The sequence below is a fragment of the Lasiosphaeria miniovina genome, assembly GCF_030549165.1.
Source record: "Lasiosphaeria miniovina strain SMH2392-1A chromosome Unknown B0T26scaffold_2, whole genome shotgun sequence".
NCBI lineage: Eukaryota > Fungi > Ascomycota > Sordariomycetes > Sordariales > Lasiosphaeriaceae > Lasiosphaeria > Lasiosphaeria miniovina.
In genome coordinates this window covers 5,670,232-5,688,066 of record NW_026848221.1, presented here as the reverse complement: position 1 = coordinate 5,688,066, position 17,835 = coordinate 5,670,232, and the positions used below count along the sequence as shown (strand labels likewise).

The 17,835-nt window shown below is 57.7% G+C and overlaps 7 protein-coding genes across 7 annotated transcripts; 5 read left to right on the top strand and 2 right to left on the bottom strand.

Annotated features, from left to right (window-relative positions):
• The first annotated feature begins 1,123 nt into the window (after positions 1–1,123).
• Positions 1,124–4,264, top strand: B0T26DRAFT_171833 (pectate lyase superfamily protein-domain-containing protein). Its single transcript, XM_060433569.1, has 5 exons — positions 1,124–1,998; positions 2,049–2,458; positions 2,557–2,723; positions 2,799–3,299; positions 3,372–4,264. Exons 1-5 carry the CDS (start codon positions 1,339–1,341, stop codon positions 4,178–4,180), a joined length of 2,547 nt encoding a protein of 848 aa, XP_060301296.1. The 5' UTR covers positions 1,124–1,338; the 3' UTR covers positions 4,181–4,264.
• A 285-nt stretch (positions 4,265–4,549) lies between these two features.
• On the bottom strand, positions 4,550–6,556 carry B0T26DRAFT_171819 (uncharacterized protein). The gene is made up of 5 exons (XM_060433568.1): positions 6,388–6,556; positions 6,238–6,325; positions 5,336–6,089; positions 4,796–4,938; positions 4,550–4,723 (listed from the first exon to the last, which is right to left on the bottom strand). The coding sequence occupies exons 1-5, from the start codon at positions 6,442–6,444 to the stop codon at positions 4,572–4,574; spliced, it is 1,194 nt and encodes a 397-aa protein (XP_060301295.1). The 5' UTR covers positions 6,445–6,556; the 3' UTR covers positions 4,550–4,571.
• A 413-nt stretch (positions 6,557–6,969) lies between these two features.
• On the top strand, positions 6,970–7,971 carry B0T26DRAFT_748659 (putative short-chain dehydrogenase; the record flags this gene model as incomplete). The annotated part of the gene is made up of 2 exons (XM_060444990.1): positions 6,970–7,054; positions 7,118–7,971. The coding sequence occupies 2 exons, from the start codon at positions 6,970–6,972 to the stop codon at positions 7,969–7,971; spliced, it is 939 nt and encodes a 312-aa protein (XP_060301294.1).
• Positions 7,972–8,710: 739 nt separating this feature from the next.
• B0T26DRAFT_738781 (SCP2 sterol-binding domain-containing protein) lies at positions 8,711–9,320 on the top strand (the record flags this gene model as incomplete). The annotated part of the gene is made up of 3 exons (XM_060443630.1): positions 8,711–8,726; positions 8,880–9,080; positions 9,157–9,320. 3 exons carry the CDS (start codon positions 8,711–8,713, stop codon positions 9,318–9,320), a joined length of 381 nt encoding a protein of 126 aa, XP_060301293.1.
• A 69-nt stretch (positions 9,321–9,389) lies between these two features.
• B0T26DRAFT_171792 (uncharacterized protein) lies at positions 9,390–10,004 on the top strand. The gene has a single exon (XM_060433567.1). It carries the CDS (start codon positions 9,492–9,494, stop codon positions 9,921–9,923), a length of 432 nt encoding a protein of 143 aa, XP_060301292.1. The 5' UTR covers positions 9,390–9,491; the 3' UTR covers positions 9,924–10,004.
• Positions 10,005–10,851: 847 nt separating this feature from the next.
• On the top strand, positions 10,852–14,888 carry B0T26DRAFT_697939 (uncharacterized protein). Its single transcript, XM_060441416.1, has 5 exons — positions 10,852–11,806; positions 11,869–14,468; positions 14,505–14,536; positions 14,567–14,585; positions 14,616–14,888. The coding sequence occupies exons 1-5, from the start codon at positions 11,326–11,328 to the stop codon at positions 14,838–14,840; spliced, it is 3,357 nt and encodes a 1,118-aa protein (XP_060301291.1). The 5' UTR covers positions 10,852–11,325; the 3' UTR covers positions 14,841–14,888.
• A 2,018-nt stretch (positions 14,889–16,906) lies between these two features.
• On the bottom strand, positions 16,907–17,692 carry B0T26DRAFT_748657 (uncharacterized protein; the record flags this gene model as incomplete). The annotated part of the gene is made up of 1 exon (XM_060444989.1): positions 16,907–17,692. The coding sequence occupies one exon, from the start codon at positions 17,690–17,692 to the stop codon at positions 16,907–16,909; it is 786 nt and encodes a 261-aa protein (XP_060301290.1).
• Positions 17,693–17,835: the final 143 nt, after the last annotated feature.

The window sequence follows — 17,835 nt, the reverse complement described above, 5'->3', positions numbered from 1 at the left end:
GTAACTTACATGACCTTCAGAACTTGTAATCGGTAGGCATTTGGGCTTTAGTGGTTTAGCAGTACTTGTCTATTTCTTGACTTTGAGCTTTATGAGATTGCTTTCTGGTTGGTCTGGTTGTTGTTGTTTACAGGAGAATAGCTGAGCCAGCACCCTCTTCCCCCTCGCTCGAGCCAGGCTGTACAGGGGAAAAGGGGTAAACGCCAAAACAATGAAATAACACACATATAAAAGACACATTGGTGTACCACAGTTAACCAGAGTTCTATGCTACTCCTGTACTGTTGCAACCTGTCTCTATTGTCGAATCTTGCTATGCTGTATCTCGCTCTTGCCATTTGCTACCAGCACCCATGGCCGCCACGCCACGCCTCGGACACGAGCCATAGAACAGGCTATTTGCAGTTGGAGGGGTCCATATTAATCACTGGCTGAATGATGTGAGGTTCCCTTAGTAAAGGGCCATCCTTAAACAAGGTACTTGGTTTAGGTGAACGAACGGAGCCACTGAAGCTACTGTGCTCGTCGGTTAGACTGCTCAGCTAACTGACTCTCAGCATTCGTTTGCTAGAGATGGAACTGTGAAATGACGGCTTCCGAGCACAGCGAGCAGCTCGCCGCAGGCGCCCCCGGAGGGCGGCCGGAGGCAATAAAAACAATGAAAAGGCCGTTCAGCTACCCCTTCCTGGCTGGCCATTCTGAAGCGCTTCGTACCTTACTCGTGGTAACTAACGTCTGAGTACTTTGGTACAGTAACTTGGAATCTGCAATTGTATGTCAGTTTGGAGGAAGGCGTGCTATGTATTCTTTGAGACTTCCATCTTAGGTGCCGACGACCATCAAGGTTCGCGTCTGGCTGAGACTGGTGGTGGTGGTGGTGGTGGTGGTGGTGAGCCGGATTAGTCATGGAAGCTTAAGTACCTCTGTATATTCGGCCCCTGAAGCTGACTGAGCCGCCGCCGCGTGCCCGCCTGACACTGGCACCAATGCGGCAGCGGCAGATTGCGGCCGTCAGCTTCACCCCCGATTCGGACCAACTGAGGCATTCAGCTGTACATTTAGAATGCACTAGTCGGACGCTGCGGCGTGGCAGTTCCCGCGCCGCGGTTGCATCGTCTCGTCTCGTCTCGTCTCGTCTCGTCTCGTCTTGACTTGACTTTTGGATTCCGAATTGAGAACTGGATTTGGGGGTGAAGCTGACTGCCAAGTCTGTCTGACATGACTTTCACTGCACAGCTTACACAGCTTACTTGAAACAAAACGATGGGCGTGGCCGTGATTTTGACAACCTGGTTTTGATCAAGCCAAGCAATTAGATCAGTCAGTCAGTCTGCCACCATGAGGGCCGCTTCTCTCGTGTGGGCCGCCGCGGCATCGTGGTCTTCGGCGACGGCGGCGACGTGCTCGGGCCCCGTCGCGTCCAACCCGCCACCGCAACAGTGGTGGCGGGCCGTGGCCGACCACAACGGCACCACGCCACACAGCGCCGATGCCACGTTCCAGCACTACCGCAACGTGGTGGCCTACGGCGCCGACGCCACCGGGGCCGAGGACTCGTCGCAGGCCTTTAACGACGCCGTGACCGCGTGGAACCGGACGGCCAACACGGTCACCACGCTGCCGGCGTACGTCTACGTGCCGCCCGGCCGCTACCGCATCCGCAAGCCTATCCAGCTGCTCGTCAACACCTTCCTGGTCGGCGACGCCCTGGACCCGCCGACGCTGCTCGCCGACCCGGCCCTCGACGCGAGCCCCGTCGTGCGCGGCTACGACGCCCACCAGGGCGAGGGCAGCGCCAACAAGAACTTCTACATGGCCCTGCGCAACTTTGTCATGGACACCACCGCCATCGCCCCCGTCGTCTACGCCCGCGCCCTCGACTGGTCCGTCTCCCAGGGCTGCAGTCTGACCAACGTCCACGTCGTCATGCCCCCGGCCTCGAACCACACGGGCATCACCATGGAGAACGGCGGCTCGGGCAACGTCATTTCCGACTGCGTGAGTTTCTTCCTGCAGCAGACCAACGACAGCAGCTAATTCTCGAGTAGTCGTTCAAGGGCGGCGCCGTCGGCATCGAGCTGTTCAACCAGCAGTACCTGCTCAAGGGCCTGACCTTTGACGGCTGCGCCACCGCCATCTACGTCAAGACGGCGTACGTCGTCACCGTGCAGGGCTGCGCCTTCAGCAACTGCCTGTACGGCGTCGACATGGCCCGCACCAACGGCACTGCCTCTGCCGCCGGCGACGGCGTCGTGGGCGCCGTGTCCGTCGTCGACTCGTCCGCCACCAACTGCGCCGCCGGCGTCAACGTGCTGGTCTCGGCCCAGAGCCAGGGCGGCGCCTCGCTCGTGCTCGACAACTTCGCCGTCAGCAACGCTACCGCCGTGAGGTCCTCGACGGGCTCCACGCTGCTTGCGGGCGCTGTGGCAGCGGGCCAGGCGTGGGTGATGGGGAATACGTGAGTCCTTTTTTGTTTTATTGCTTTTATTTCTCTGAGCATCCCCTTTTCGTCTCGTTCCCCATCTGTGTGGTGCCGCTAACACACATGACTCCCAGTAACCCTGGCAACTACCAGTCAGGCCAGACCTACACCATCAACCGGCCGGCCAGCCTCGTCACTAACGGCAAATACTTCACGGCCCCCCTGCCGCAGTACGAAAAGTACGGCGCCGACCAGGTCGTCAACGTCATGGCCGACGCGCAGTTCCGCATCTACGGCGATAGTAAGTTGCCGTGTCCACCCATCAGTCTCACAGAGACAAAAAAACACGTCTGACAAAAACAAAAAAAAAATACAGACTCGCACGACGACGGCCCGGCCATCAACGCCATCCTAGCCAAGGCGGCGGCCGCCTGCCACATCGTCTTCTTCCCGCAGGGCATCTACCGGACCAACTCGACCATTGAAGTACCGGCGGGCAGCCGGCTGGTGGGCGACGTGCTGAGCGTCATCTCGGGCGCGGGGGCCAACTTCAGCGACGGCGACAACCCGCGACCCATAATCCGCGTCGGCCAGCCCGGCGACCGCGGCGTGGCGCAGCTGACCGATTTCTTGGTGACTGTGGCCGACGTGCTGCCCGGCGCGGTGGCCGTGCAGGTCAACATGGCCGGCGCGACCCCGGGGGACGTCGGCCTGTGGAACTGCGTCGTGCGCGTCGGCGGGGCGCTCGACTCGCTGATCGGCAGCACGGACAAGTGCGCGGGCCCGGACCCGGCCAGTTGCAAGGCCGCCTTCGCGCTGCTGCACGTGGCCAAGACGGCGTCGGCGTATTTCGAGGGCTTCTGGGGATGGGTTGCTGGTAGGTTTACCTTCTCTTCCTCTCATTCCCCCTCCATCTCGCATCTCACTAACAAGCGCCCGCCCGAACCAGACCACAACCTCGACGACCCGTCAACAGCCCAAAACATCGCCGTCGGCCGGGGGGTCCTCGTCGAGAGCTCGCCGGGGCCCGTATGGCTAGTCGGAACATCATTCGAGCACACAACCCTCTACCAGTACGGATTCCACAACAGCTCCAACGTGCTCGCGACGGGCCTGCAGACGGAGCCGCCCTACTGGCAGGGCGCCAACACGCCGCAACGCGCGCCGGCGCCCTTTTCCCCCTTTCCTTCGGTATCGCCATCGCCATGGGCAGACGACCCGACGTTCGCCAACTGCGCCGCCCAAAACGCGCAGGACAACGCGCAGTGCTTCCGCGCGTGGGCGCTGCACGCATTCAACACCTCCACAACCACCGTCCACGGCGCCGCCATGTGGGCCTTCTTCAACGGCATGGCCGACAACGGTTGGCGCGACGCCGCGTGCGCCGCCACCGCAGGTGTGTGCCAGCTCAACGCGGCGTACGTCGGCGGTTTGGGGAGTAAGGACCTGTACTGGTTCTCGCTCGCCACCAAGGCCACTGCCAATGTCGTGTACGATGATGCCGGTGCTGGCGGTGGAGCGGGCGTGGCGACGGCGCAGGACGCGAACCGCGGCGCCTGGGGCGGGCTGGTGGCCGCGTATCTGCGCGATGCTGCAGGTGCCGGCGCCGGCGTTGCGGGTGGAGGCGGTGGGGGGAGCGGAGGCGGTGGGAAGGATGGGAATGGTGCTGCGAGGATGGGGACAGGGGGGATGGGGATGGGGATGGTGATCGGGTGGGTTCTAGCGTGCGGGCTGGCTGCGGTGGGGGGAGTGGTGTAGTGAGAGGTAATGTACATGTACATCTAGATAAATGTAATGAGTAATGCAGCGAGTTGTCTTTGTGGCTGGCTGGCGGGCTCTTGTAAGTGTTGGTTGTTCGGTCGTGTAAAGTTTTTGAGACGTGATAATTACCTGCCTATCATATACTCGTGGGGGGAGTATTCGTTATGCAAGAAGCAAGAAGCAATAACTCACCCAATCTCCCACCTAAAAAAGTACCTTGGGAACCACCACAGAAAAAGCAACGAGTTATCTACCTACCTTGCCGAATATTCTCCAGTGTTTACTTCTCCCGTGCTTACCATACCATACCATACCATACCCAACCCAACCCAAATGACTGGTGAACCTAGCCCATCCTAAACAAATGAACGAACAACCAGACCAAAGCTCACAGCTCAAAAACCAACGGCTCCTCGCCGCGGCTCTCGCGCCACGCGTTGGTCGCCGCCTTGACCGACGTGCACCCGCGCAGCAGAAACGCCCACTTGCGCGCAAAGCCCGCCGACACCTCCCACCCGCGCGTGTCCCACGGCTCCTTCCCTGTTTATACCGCCCATATTAGATACAATAGATGGAATAGCCAGAGGAGGGGGGGAGAGAAACAAAACTCACAGAGGATCCAGCCGCGCACCGCAGCCTCGTTGAATCCCTCAAACAGCCCGCCCATGACGTCACTGCACAGCTCGTCCTGGTCGTACTGCCCGTCGAGCAGGATCAGGTTGTCGCGTAGCTGTGGCGAGGGGATCGTGTCGATCCTGCGGGTCGAGGGGGGGTGTGTTAGCTTTATGTTTACATTTTCCATGTCCAATGTGTGATGGAAGATGGCGGCTGGAGGTTATGGCGGTGGCTAGGGGGGGTGAATAGGGGTTGCCTAGGTGAGGTGGAGGGCTGGTGCTGATGAGGGTGAGTAGATAGATGGGCTGGCGAGAGCGTTTATATGTATGCGAGAGTGTCGCAAATGGTGTGTAGGAAGGGTGTTCGAGGGGGGAGAGCAAAGAGCGCTGTGCAATGTCTTCTGTGAACTGGAGTGTAAGAGAACTAGCAGAGAGCCCCCCTTCCTCTTTTCTCTCCTCCTTTCTCTCGTCTATGCCAACATGACGCGCATCACAGGGACGAACCAACAAACCATCGAGAAAGCAAAAACCAACTCACCACGGCGCGTGCGCCACCGTGCGCTGCAGCTCCGTCGGCATCAGCGCCTCGGGCACCGTGCCGGCGCGGCCCGGGTTGCGGTACTCCGTCTGGATATGCAACGCAGCAGAGCATTCCATCGGCAGCGTGTCGAGCAGCGATAGGATGACCATGTTGGTCATGGTGCCGCGGAGCACGTTGTACTGCACGATCGTGATGAAGAGATGGTCGGGCGATAGTGGGAAGATGAGATCTGGCTTCGGGATCGTCGGCCCCGAGTCCGGCGTCACGTAGGGAATCAGGGGTGGGATGAGGGGCGGGCGTTCCTGCGGGCCAGTGGCGAGCCACGAGAGGTAGGGCGAGTAGTGGCTGTGCTTGTGCTTGGACTGGTGCTGGAGCTGGCTCGGGTTGGGGGGCAAGTGGTAGTAATGCTGGACCTGGCTCGGGTTGGGGGGCAGGTGGTGGTAATGGTGGTGGTGGTGGACTACGTCGAGTTGCCACTGGCCGGCTGGCGCTGGCGCTGGGTCGCTGACAAGCCGCACATCCTGTCTGTCACCGGGTAGATCCTGTCCATCCGGCTCGGCATCATCATGCCGGAACAGAGATAACGTGGCAGGGTCGGGAGGGCCAATGTTCATGCCAGACAAGAGTTTCTGAACAGAAGCCCTTGAACCCCCATGCTCAGCTGGCTCGGATCGCCCTGCCGAGGAGGCTAAGACCAGCCCAGATGCCGTCCCTGGTTGCTCTGCCTGCTGCTGGGCCGCCTTCCGCTTTCCTAATGCCGGGACCGCATTAACTGGGGCTCCCCTATTCTCCGATAAGACAGCCGCTCCATGGGTAGCGGATAGTAAAAAAAGCCGAGAGGCCGTGCCTCCAGTCTCGTCGGAGCACGAGATGGCCCGGTCAGAGTGGACTAGACTTACGCCAGGCTCGAGCATGGAGTCTGTTCTGCCGCCTCCTCCTCTCGGCCGGACTCGTGAGGCCGGTCCAGTCGTCGTCATCGGTGCGGACCTGTCACAAGGCTTCTCTTAGCAGGTCGGCCGGGATACGCCTGATATCAATCTGCACTATACCTCGCTGAGGCGCTGCCTCATAAGCACCACGACGGTGCGCGGTTCTAGCTGTGCCATCTTAGGTGCCGTATGCTACACGCCGTCTCATGCACTCTGCTTATCCTCGCAGCTCTCTGATGATGTGGACTCTACATGTCGGCTTCTGAGGTGTGGACGCCCACGAGTCCGGCCCCCTTTATACACAAGCAGACCGCAGAACTGCAACCCAGGTCGCGGCCGGGGTGTGCACCCGGAAAGCCCCCAACACGGCAACCATCCAATGGGCTGTGGTCCAACCCCTGCTTATGCACTCTGCTTATGCACTAGGGCCCGATTTGGATGTGTGGCTGCTTGACGTCCTTTGTTAGGCCAGCCGATCAACTCCTTCCAGGACACAAAACGTCCACTCGTCATTGCGCTCCAAGACGTCTCGTCAGGAATGCACGAGGTGTTGAGACATAATGACCGCATATAAAAATAGCCGCGCTCTCAATCAACCATCTAATATGTTGGATAGGCTTCGAGCATCCAAACAGATCGACTGCGATCCCAACTAGCCGAGACCAAAGATAGACCGAAGATCAACAACAGCATAACGGCAACATGCCACGACTCGAGGGCTTTGTGGACTTCGACCCGGAAAAGGAAATCCCATCACTGGACGGCAGAGTGGTTTTCATCACTGGAGGTAACTTGGGTGTTTTCGGTATATGTGTCTAAACCTCGGGCTTCCAAGACTGACACTCGCCAGGAACCGCTGGCTTAGGCCGAGAGTCCGTCGGCCTGCTGGCCCAGCACGACCCGTCGCACATCTACTTCACAGGGCGCGATGTCAAGGCGGCGGAGTCGCTCATCGCTGAGGTGAAGGAAAAGAAGCCGGCGGTGGGCCTGACCTTTGTCGCGCTGGACATGACCTCGCTGGCATCGGTCAAAGCCGCCGTCGCGGCCAACTTCTCGCACGACCGCCTCGACCTCCTCATGTGCAATGCTGGCGTCATGGCTCTTCCGGCGGGGCTCAGCAAGGACGGCTTCGAGATCCAGTTCGCCATCAACCACCTGGCGCACGCCATGATAATCCAGCAGCTGCTGCCCATGCTGGACCGGACAGCCGAGCAGCCGGATTCGGACGTGCGCGTCGTCTGCCTGACCTCGACGGGCTGGCGCGGCCACCCGAGACAGGGCATCGAGTTCGACAAGGTGCGCACGACGCAGGAAGGCTTGGCCGGGTCGTGGGTGCGCTACGGGCAGAGCAAGCTCGCCAACGTCATCTACGCTTCCGAGCTCGCCCGACGACACCCTCACATCCTTAGCGTGTCGCTGCACCCGGGCGTCATCAAGACGGGGCTGGTCTCGTCGCTGCCCGTGGCCAAGAGGAAGTTTGTGGAATGGAGTATCAAAGTCACGGGCGACGCATTCACGAGCCCTGATAAGGGCGCATACAACCAGATCTGGGCCGCCACCTATAAGAGGAGCGACATGTCCAACGGCTCCTTTTACATGCCTATTGGCGTCCTCAGCGACAAGATGTTCGACAAGGCCGCGAAGAGCGAAGAACTCGCAAAGAAGCTGTGGGAATGGACCGATGAAGTCTTGGCCGAGTACTGAGTGTTATCAGGACCATTAGTTTGTACTTTGTACAGTATTCGAGACTTAGTGATTTGGGATGATACCGGCAGTGTTGGAGAGAAAATTGAAATTACCTTAGAGGCGGTTGGACTCGTTAGGTTAAATTTCTCGCATCAATTCAGGTCCAGGTTGCTACTAAGCGCCCAACTCTAGTCAGTTTGCTGTGCAGTGAGTAAGGAGGAAAGCGCGGGTGGTAAGCGGTCGAAGCTTGTGACTCGTGCGGGGCCAAGCTGCTCCCATCGACAGTTCGACACTCCAGCAGAAAGCAGGCTTCCGCCCCATGTGGGGTAACAAACCGGGGAGGCTTCAGTGCCTGCCCTAGCCATGGCAATGGCGCTAACTGTCTTTCAGCACGCGCCATTCGGGCTGATGAACCGCCCGCGCAGCTGACTTGACATTGCTCCCCACCTTTTTGGAGGGAGCTTGCGAGGTGGAATGCGCCGAGGTTCGATTCACATGTGCGGGCGGACAAGACAACCGGCGTCATCGCATCCGGACGAGTCCCCCCTAAAAAAAAAGGGCCGTCGTCGAGGCCGAGCCTCTCTTTAAAGTTTCCCTCTCCATCAAGCCTCTGAGCACTACTCCCTCCCCCTTTTACCACAAACTGTTATAACTCACCTGGAAGCCGTCACCCTGCATCGCCTCTCCCACCTTCTCCGCTCCCCACAGTCACTCATTGCCGAGCCCCAAACCTTCAACCCCAAAAACCGCATTCACCATGTCTCTCAAGAACGGTAAGCTGCCGCTGGCGCTGGCGGCCCCCCACGTCCATTCACCACGGAGAGCCTCGCGCACTGGGTTTTGTGTGCGCACGCGACCCGTGGCCGCCAGACAATCGTGTACCACGACAGGACGGATAAGCTAAGACATTTGCCGCTCGGCCACAGACAAGTTCCCCTCCTCAGCCGCCTTTGACGCCATCAACACGGCCATCAGTGCCAGCGAGGCCGATCGCAAGGACGCCATCAAGCAGGGCAACGCCGTGTTCGCCTTCACGCTCAAGAACGCGGCCGGCGAGACCGACAGCTGGCACATTGACCTCAAGAACAAGGGGACGGTTGGCAAGGGCCTGGGCGAGAAGCCCACAGGTTAGTCGCAGCAACGCCCCAAAGCTGGTGGGATATCACGTGCGCTAATGTTCATCTCTTCCGCCCCTTTGAAAAGTGACCCTCCAGCTCTCCGAGGCCGACTTCGGTAGCCTCGTCGCTGGCAAGGCCAATGCCCAGCGATTATTCATGTCGGGCAAGCTCAAGATCAAGGGCGACGTCATGAAGGCCACCAAGCTAGACCCCATCCTCAAGAAGGCCCAGACTAAGGCCAAGTTGTAAATTGGCGACAGAAAAGGAGCTGGCAACCTCCAAAAATGAAGCAACGTTTTTGATTAGTAGGAAGAGCTTCGAGAGGAGTTTAATATCCGAGCATGGGGAAAAGTGGGCGGCGACGTTTGCTATTTCGGATGGAAGTGAGGGTGTAGACGTTGGAACTGTACAGTAGTTGCCATGTGCCACGGCATGCCGTTATTGGCGTTTTTTTGTCCTTGTCTTGAGAGGATAGCAATATGCGTTGCATTGCATTTGGCTTGTCCCGTTGGACACATGTCCCGTGAGACTGGGAGGCGCGAAGTGCCTGTTGGAGCAATGGGTATTCACGCCTATCTATGCACATTCACCCTATATGTGAAATATATCTGCCTATATGTCAGTTCAGGCCATTCCGCATGCCACCTGCATGCAGTCCAGTCCCTGAATGTTGGGGGAAGGGCGACCCTTTTTTTGACCCGAGCCTCTGAACCGCGCCAACACTCAGGGATTGACTGCACATCAATGTCGGATATGCAGCGATGCTCCCGGTTGTCTATATATTCTAATGGCTTTCAAAGCTGCCTGCGGGCTAATGTTTCCTTTCGGGTTCTGACGCATTATTTCCATTGAATAAACAAATTGCAAGGCCTACCTACCTGCCTGCTGTGTAGTCAACCTTTGTATGTAAAGCGCATCGAAACAGCCTATTCGTGAGACGAGTCAGGGAGGTGAGGTAGCACGTGCGTAGCTTCCTACCTCGACCAGCGAGCAACAACTCTAGCTCCAAAAGCAATGCTGGAAGGTGTGCCCTGGGTTTTTATTGGTCGTAACCGGCCTATAAATCCCACCCGAGCTTTGGCCGTTTCAATCCGCTTTTCGCCGTATCCACACGATTTGGGAAACCGCGATACAAATACTATTTTGCGTAGATGCAGGAGAGAAAAGTGTGTTCGATCAGCTTTTTTTCAGCAAACAGCATCGAAGCGATTGGCTCTCCGAGCCAGGGTGGTGCGACACCGAGGGCAAAATTCCCGGGTACTTCCCAAAGGGAGGCGGCCAGGCTGCTCGACGATTGACCCAGTCAGTCTCCTTCCTGGAGGTGTCTGGGCCAATCAATGCGCGTCATCCAGAAGCAGAGATGGATGTGGTTCGCTGATGAATCAGGTGTGGTATGGGGGGGTGCGCGACCGACCACAGTTCTAGCCCTAAAACAATTGTCAGTTGGCCAGAATTTCAGGGCTCGATTCTGCGGTAGAATAGAATGGAACTCTGGTCGAAGAAAATAAAAAATAAGAAGAGGGAAAAAAAAACAAGAAGCTTTGCACTTCCAAGCTGCCTCATTTACGGTTGCGTCCGGCCTAAAATGATAGGGGTGCATTTTCTCGGCGTTGCGCTGCTTCCGCCCGCCAAATTCTAAGAAGGTGCCTAAGGCCCCTTCGCCCCTGCCTCTGACGAAAGTCGACGATCTCTCAAGGTGCGGCTGGTCCGTGCACATCCTTTCAGTGTGCCATCAAGGCCCCAGCTCCCACGCTTAACAAGGGCACCTCAATTTTTTTTTCTTGCGCCGTCAAGCAAAAAGGGTCACAAGAGGCATTCCCCCAAAACACCCAACCATCACCTGGTGCGCCATCATTCATCGTGCCTGTCTGCCTCGACAGGGCACACGGCTTGTTCGATGCGCATTTCCATCGGCAAAGCCATTGAAACCGCCCTGTCGCTTTCCTTTCCCATTGTTGGCGGACCTGTTTAGTGTGTCTGTGTCGACTTTTCTGGGGTTTTCTGGGCAGCCAGCCGATCGCGCGTAGCCCCCCAAAATCACACCCCATTCCAGCCCAAAAGCCTCGTTCCTCGGGCGTCGCCCAACCTCGAGACGCGACCCGAACGCGTGCCCCATCGAGATTCATGCACGCGACATCGAATCTGATTGCATCTCTGCCACGCTAGTTCGGTCGCCATCTCGGGTGCCCGCTTTTCCCTACCCTTGACCGCCGTCGCGATCCCGTACCCGTCGTCGGTCCGGTCCCGCCTCGTGATGGATCCCCCAGCCAAGAAGCGAAGCATTTTTGGCTTCTCCAACATATTTCGTAGCGCGGCCCCGGCCTCGCCCGCACCAGTTACGAATATCGACTCGGCCGGGAATGCTGGAGGGGGCGAGCTGGTCGCGTTACCACGTGTCGAGCCGAGCAGCGCGTCGGCGCCCGAGAGCCCTGCGAAGCGCGCCTCCGACTCTCAACTGGCCTCTCGCAAGATACACGGCCGACCCCAGGGCCCTGCCAGCAAGCTCTCTCAGACCATGAATGCGTCCGACTTTTCGCGTCCTTCGGCGAATGGGAACAAGATGAGCAGCTTTTCGAGCTCGGTCGCTGCGATGCCGAGGAGGATGCCGGGTGACAACCCGAACAAGCCCTCGCCATTCGCCTCGTCGACCATGTCCCATGCCCCAACACAGCCCTACAAGACCACAAATTTCTCAGGTGCTGCTACCACGCCTCGCAACATTTTTCGGTCTTCGGGTCTTCATAGGCCGGGCATCCCGACTTTCTCGCCTCGTGTCCCGGCGAACACGATCAAGCAGAGCTTCCCCCGAACACGCCCGGAAGAGTGCCGCGAGGCTCGACCGCTGATGTTAATGGCCGTGGACTGAACCACACTGCCTCGACCGAGCTGTTCAAGATGAGAATTCCTTCGCCACCGCGCCACCTCACTGGCGAGATGCTAGCCAAGGAGGTTCCTGAAGATTCCGGTCGGACTGGGTCGGTCTATGCCGACGAGTTTCTTGCACACTACTGCCCGCCCGACCTCGACGACCAGCAGAGGCGCCAGTTCTTTTGCATCCTTGACCTTCGGCGGCTGAAATATGCCGCGAACGAGGTTTTCGCAAAGAAGGACTGGAAGATAAACGTAATGAACTTCGCCAAGGAGTACGAAAAGAGCCGCAGCCTCATAATGCTGCGCTACGGTCTGTATGAGTTCAAGACAGTGAGGGCGTCGGAATCTGTGAAGAAGGAGTGGAAGCAGAAGCACGGAATCCCAAGCTCTGACGATGAGGCGGAGCGAGTTCCGAGCTTCAAAGCGAATGGTGGTTCTAAGAGGAAGGCGGACGTTGATTTGACGCCAAACGATACGGCTTTGACGGCGTCGTCCTCGAACGGTAATAAGCGAACTCGTGCTCCCGAGGTGCCTCCCGTCTTCTCCAAGAACAAGCGGAAGGCCGATGGCGAGCCTGACGAGAACCAGCCTGCCAAATTATTCAGACCCAGCACCACCTCAACGCCTCAGAAGACGCCGTCTGCCACCAAGTCAGTATTTGAAAGTATCGCGAATAACGCTATCTCGAGCACAACCGCCTCAACTACTCCCGCAAAATCGACTGCCAAGAATAGCGTCTTCGGCTCCATTGCTGGGCCTAAGTTGTCTAATGGGAATCTTGGTCGATCTATCCTGGAGACTAGTTCTCATGCCCCCTCCGCCACATCCAATATATTTAGCCATCTCTCGGACGCTAGCAAGGGGAGCAGCGGCAAGGACGCCGATTCTGAGGGCGAGACCTCGACCAATGCCGACGAGGAAGAGGAAGAAGAGTCGGAGCTCCAAAGAGCCAGTCCGAGTGACGACCAGAGCGCCGCGGCTAGTGTCGAGGTGTCAACGCCACAGTTCGGCACGTCTATGAAACCCACAGTGACGGATGGTACTTCGAGCTCGTCTTCGGATGCAGGAGAGGCGTCCCAGGCCCAGGGACGGAGCATTTTTGATCGCATTACTAGAGGAAGTGACGGGCAGCCTGTTCGCAAACTTGCCCCCGAGGAAGGGAATGCTCAGCTGTTTGCCCCAGCTTCCGACAGGGAGAGATCCGTGAGCCCAGTCAAAGAACAGCCTGCCTCCCCTGCCGCTCCCCCAGCGAACAACACGTGGAACACAAGTACTCCCATCAAGTTTTCGGCCCCGGCTCCCACGCTCTTTTCTGCATCAGCTGTAGCAAAACCAGCCACTTCGTCGGCTATTAGCTTTGGAGCCCCTGCGACACTGAAGAAGGATGAGCCGAGCGCTCCTCAAGAAGCTCCCAAGACAAATCTCTTTGGTGCTCAACCAAAAGCCTCGACGGAGCCTAGTGCCGCCGCCCAGGCGACCCCCAAGGTGGCTCCGGCCCCGTCTGCCTTTTCTTTCCCGTCCAAGTCAACAGATACTCCTAGTGCGCCCCCTGTTTTTGGCAAACAGACCCCGTCGGCCAGCACCGGCAGCCAGCTCTTCGGCTCAAGCACGCCAGCATTTGGCCAGCCGAAAGAAAAGAGCGATTCCAAAGAGCCCGACGCTACTCCAGCCCCCGCGACTTCGGTTCTGTTCGGAGTAAAGCCTGCCGCAGCGGCGCTAGAAGCCTCGAAGCCCGCGTCGGTGTTCCAGTCTTCGACGTTGTTTGGTGCTCAGAGCAAGCTCGAGGACGCAAAGCCGCCTCAAGCACAACCAGAGAACTTCTTTGGAAAGGCTCCTGCAGAGTCAACCCCTAAGCAGGCATCTATATTTGCCGCCCCCTCTTCTACGGCCAGCATCTTTAGCGCGCTGTCGAATCCTCCTGCTTCCGCAGCCAACGAACCAGCCGCAAAGAAACCGGCGTTTGGAACTAGTGAAGCCAAACTAGCAGGTGCTTCACTCTTCGGGTTCCCTGCGTCCACCCCGGCTGCCCTCGGAGCTGGAAAGCCGGCGACTCCCTCAGCCACCAATAGCTTCTTTGGTGCCTCTACTACACCAGCAGCCCCAGTGCCTGAGACCAAAAACATGTTTGGCGCGACTAGTGGGCAGGCATCAAACGTATCCGACAAGTTAAAGCCCCTCTTTGGCTCGACCCCTGCGCAAACAACGCAGCCATCGTTGATGTTTGGCGCTTCTACTCCTGCTGCTACGCCGGCCCCTTCCGGGTCCATCTTTGGGTTCAATAGCTCTCAGACGCCAGCACCCTCGCAGCCGGCTGCATCGCAGCCCATCGGCTCCCTATTCGGAACTGGCGGAGGCGCGTCTTTCACCTTTTCGGCTGGCGGTACGGACAACAACATAATTAATAACCCATTTGCATCCAACGGCAATGCCTCGGCGCCAACCTCCTTCAATTTTGGCAGCGGTAGCAACGACGGCGGCAGCCAGTCTTCTTCGTTTCAGTTTGGAGCCAACGCCCCGGCCCCCAATGTTAGCTTTGGCGGCGCATCGGATACTAGCTCTCAGGCAACTCAACAAAACACTCAACAGAGCAACATGTTCAACACCCAGACCGGATCCGTATTCAGCTTTGGTTTAGGCCCGTCCGTGCCGGGCGCTCCCTCGATATTCTCCCAGAAGCCCCTCTCGTCAACCCCGGTATTTAGTGGTGGTCTAGCTCCTGGTGGGGGAACATCAACAGGTACAAGTACGAGCTACCAGCCTCTACATCTCAGACCCGCAAACACAACACTAATGGCCATTCAGATACCCCCTTCACTTTCGGCGGCGCGTCGAGCTTGGCAACAACGCCAGCGACGGGAACACCAGAGCCGGCCGCCGAGCAGGAAGAAGCTCGAGTAACAAACGCTGACGGGGATGAGGCACCACAGGAGCAAATCTCGCTAACCGAAGGCGGACCGGGCGAGGAGGACGAGGCCGTCGTCCATGAGGTACGCGCCAAGGCGGTCAAGCTCGTCACCGGTGCTGATTCGGACGACGACGACACCGGCAAGGACGCGAAAAAGAGCCCATGGAAAGTCCAGGGCGTGGGACCGTTGCGCATTCTCAAACATAAAGCTTCTGGCACTGTGCGCATGCTGCTGCGGGCCGAACCCCGCGGCCACATCGCGCTAAACAGGGCTGTGCTCCCTAGTTTCACCTACAAGGTGGACCCGGCCGGGAGCAAATACGTCAAGGTGACGACAACGAAGGAGAACGGGAATGGCTTGGAGACTTGGATGCTCCAGGTCAAGACATCGGCAGCAGCTCAGGCTCTAGCGGACGCACTGGAAAGCAACAAGAAGGCGAACGAACATGCGTAGCGAGACGTTTCGGGGATTTTTGGCCCTGGGGGCGTCACATTTATTACCGAATATACCTTTCCCGTGACCACGCATATAACACTCTACATACATGTCTATGGGGCTGGGATTAGGAGCCATTGGTTTATAATTTTTTATTCTCCCATCGTGTAGGGCGGGGCGCGAAAAAAACACGGCGAAGGTTAACAACACACATCCCTTCCCTCGCCTTATTGCATTAGATGGTATCATTGGGGGTCTTTTCTTCTTTATTCTAATTCGGTTTTCTAATTCTTCTTCCCATTGTCTTGTACAGCATAGCATTGTTTTATCACCCCTTATCTTCGTCATCTCCATTTAGGCATAGTGTTAGTCGCGTTATCCCCTGCAGCAAAGAGCCCTGATCCCGCTGTCTATCTCTGTCTCTGTCTCTGTCTGTCTCTCGCTCGCTCTCGCTGTTTTGTGAAGTATATTCTAATGTTTTTTTTGTAGGTGGGGGGGCAAAAAAGAAGAGAATGGACATGAGTTAAGATGCCGGGCTAGGGAGAGAGAGAAACAGGTGCAGGATACAGAGGGGAATGGTTGTTTCGTGCGTGATGAATCGAGGCGGGTAGGACGTCAGAGTGTGCTGTCTAGGTATCTATATATATTGTGATTTGTATCGTGAGAGTGGGTGTGTGTGCATGGTTGGGAGAGACGAGGGTCCGGGGATGTTGATGGGAATTTGCTATTGCTGCGTCGTTATTTCTGCCTCGTTATTTCCGCCGGTGTGATCCTGCTGTTGCTGTCGATGCTGTCGATGCTGTCGATGCTGTTGCTACAATGCCCGTCACCTATCGGCATGGTTTGTGCACTAGATTACGGGCATGTACGGGCAGTAGATATAGAGATGAAGTTTCCGCTGCTGACGATAGAGGTTGGGCAGAATGTCATGTTGAAACGTCGGATCTGGAAGGGGGCTGGTATCTCTTTTGAGCACTTGAACTAGAAGCACGTGGCTGGACAAGCTGTAGATGTTTTGGTTTGGCGTAGCCCATCACTACAACTTACTGCCCGGTGAGGGAAAATCGAGGGTTTGGTCAACAATTTAGAAAGCATATCGCATTACTTCCGACCTGCCTTGTATTTCCCCTTGGGACTTGCATGTTTACAAGTGTTGTGTGTGATGTGGGTGTGGTTGACATTTGTTGTTGGGTGGGCTAGTGACATCAAGGAAGTTGTTAGGAAGGAGAACGATGAAGGTATTCGAAGGCGGAAGGACAGGACCAGTACTACATATACAGCGCTATGCGTAATAAGATAGTTAGATTGATGGCAAGCTCAAGTATCATGGCATTTATGACTTGAGCGGTTAGGCAGTTAGCCCTGTTTTCGTTCCTGATAACGTAGGTAGCAACAAATAGACGAGTTGATATTTGCACTCAGAGAGTTCTTTTGGGTTCATCTAGTTCGGTAATAACTACCACAGCCGTCCGTCTATTCATCCATTCGTCATATACATATACTAGTTCTAGTTCTTCTGATAGCCAACTCCTCGGACATTTCATGTTGTCTTCTCAATTTTCCAGTTCCTGCCACGGGATGTGACCTCCAAGGCCCTAAAAAGAACAAAAATTGATATCCGGACTACCGCTCGGGCAACAGCGCGGGGGAAGGCGGCCGCACGACAGTAGCATCAGCACCACCACCGCCTGAGCCGCTTGAACCCGCGGCCGTAGGTGGTTCGGGATAAGCCGGCGGCGGGGGCGGGGGCGGCGGGCTTGGACTACTGCCCGGGAGTTCGTGGAAGACAACAGATGACGCCGAATCAGGCGTCGTCATGGCGGTTGTCGTGGCATCCAGGGACGGCGAAGCTGTGCTGCTCTGCATCTCGACGGCGTCGGTGTCGACGTCGGCGTCGGCGCCCGAATCGCTTCTCGGCGGTATTGCCGCTGCTGCCGCTGCCGCCTTGTCGCCCTTGCCGGCCGAGAGACGCTTCTCGTAGGGCGGCGGCGCCTCGCCAAACTCGTTGAGCCCCTCCTGCTGGCGGGCGCTAAAGCCGCCGCCGAAGCGCGCGGCGCGGGTCCGTGATGACCCCCCTGTGGCCGCGGTGGCCGGCTGCGACGGCGGCGCCCACGCTGCCATGAGCGGCGGCGATGGTGGTGATGGGATGGGGAACTCGCGCGTGGTCGCCATGCCCGTGCCCCCATGGGACCGTGTCGTCGTCGGGTGCCGCGTGTCGCGGAGGTTGTAGGGCAGTCCGTCTTCGTGCCGCTGCTGCTGGAGGCGGTGCAGCCGCCGGCGCCGGCGCGTGTGCAGCCACACGGCCAGCCCGGCAAGCGTGACCACGACGCCGACGGGGATGAGTACCCAGAGCCATGGGCGGTCGGACGAGAAGATAGGGGGCCCGATGGGGCCGAATTCCGAAGACATGGTCCCCTCCTCGTGGCTGGCACGCGTGTGTGTTTTTGTCGTGCCGTGTCGGGGCAGGAGATGATGGCGTGTAAGTGTGCTCGGTGACAGTGGTGGCCGGTCAAGTTTGTTCCCGGCTCAACTTTCTCGTCTTTGTTTCTTCA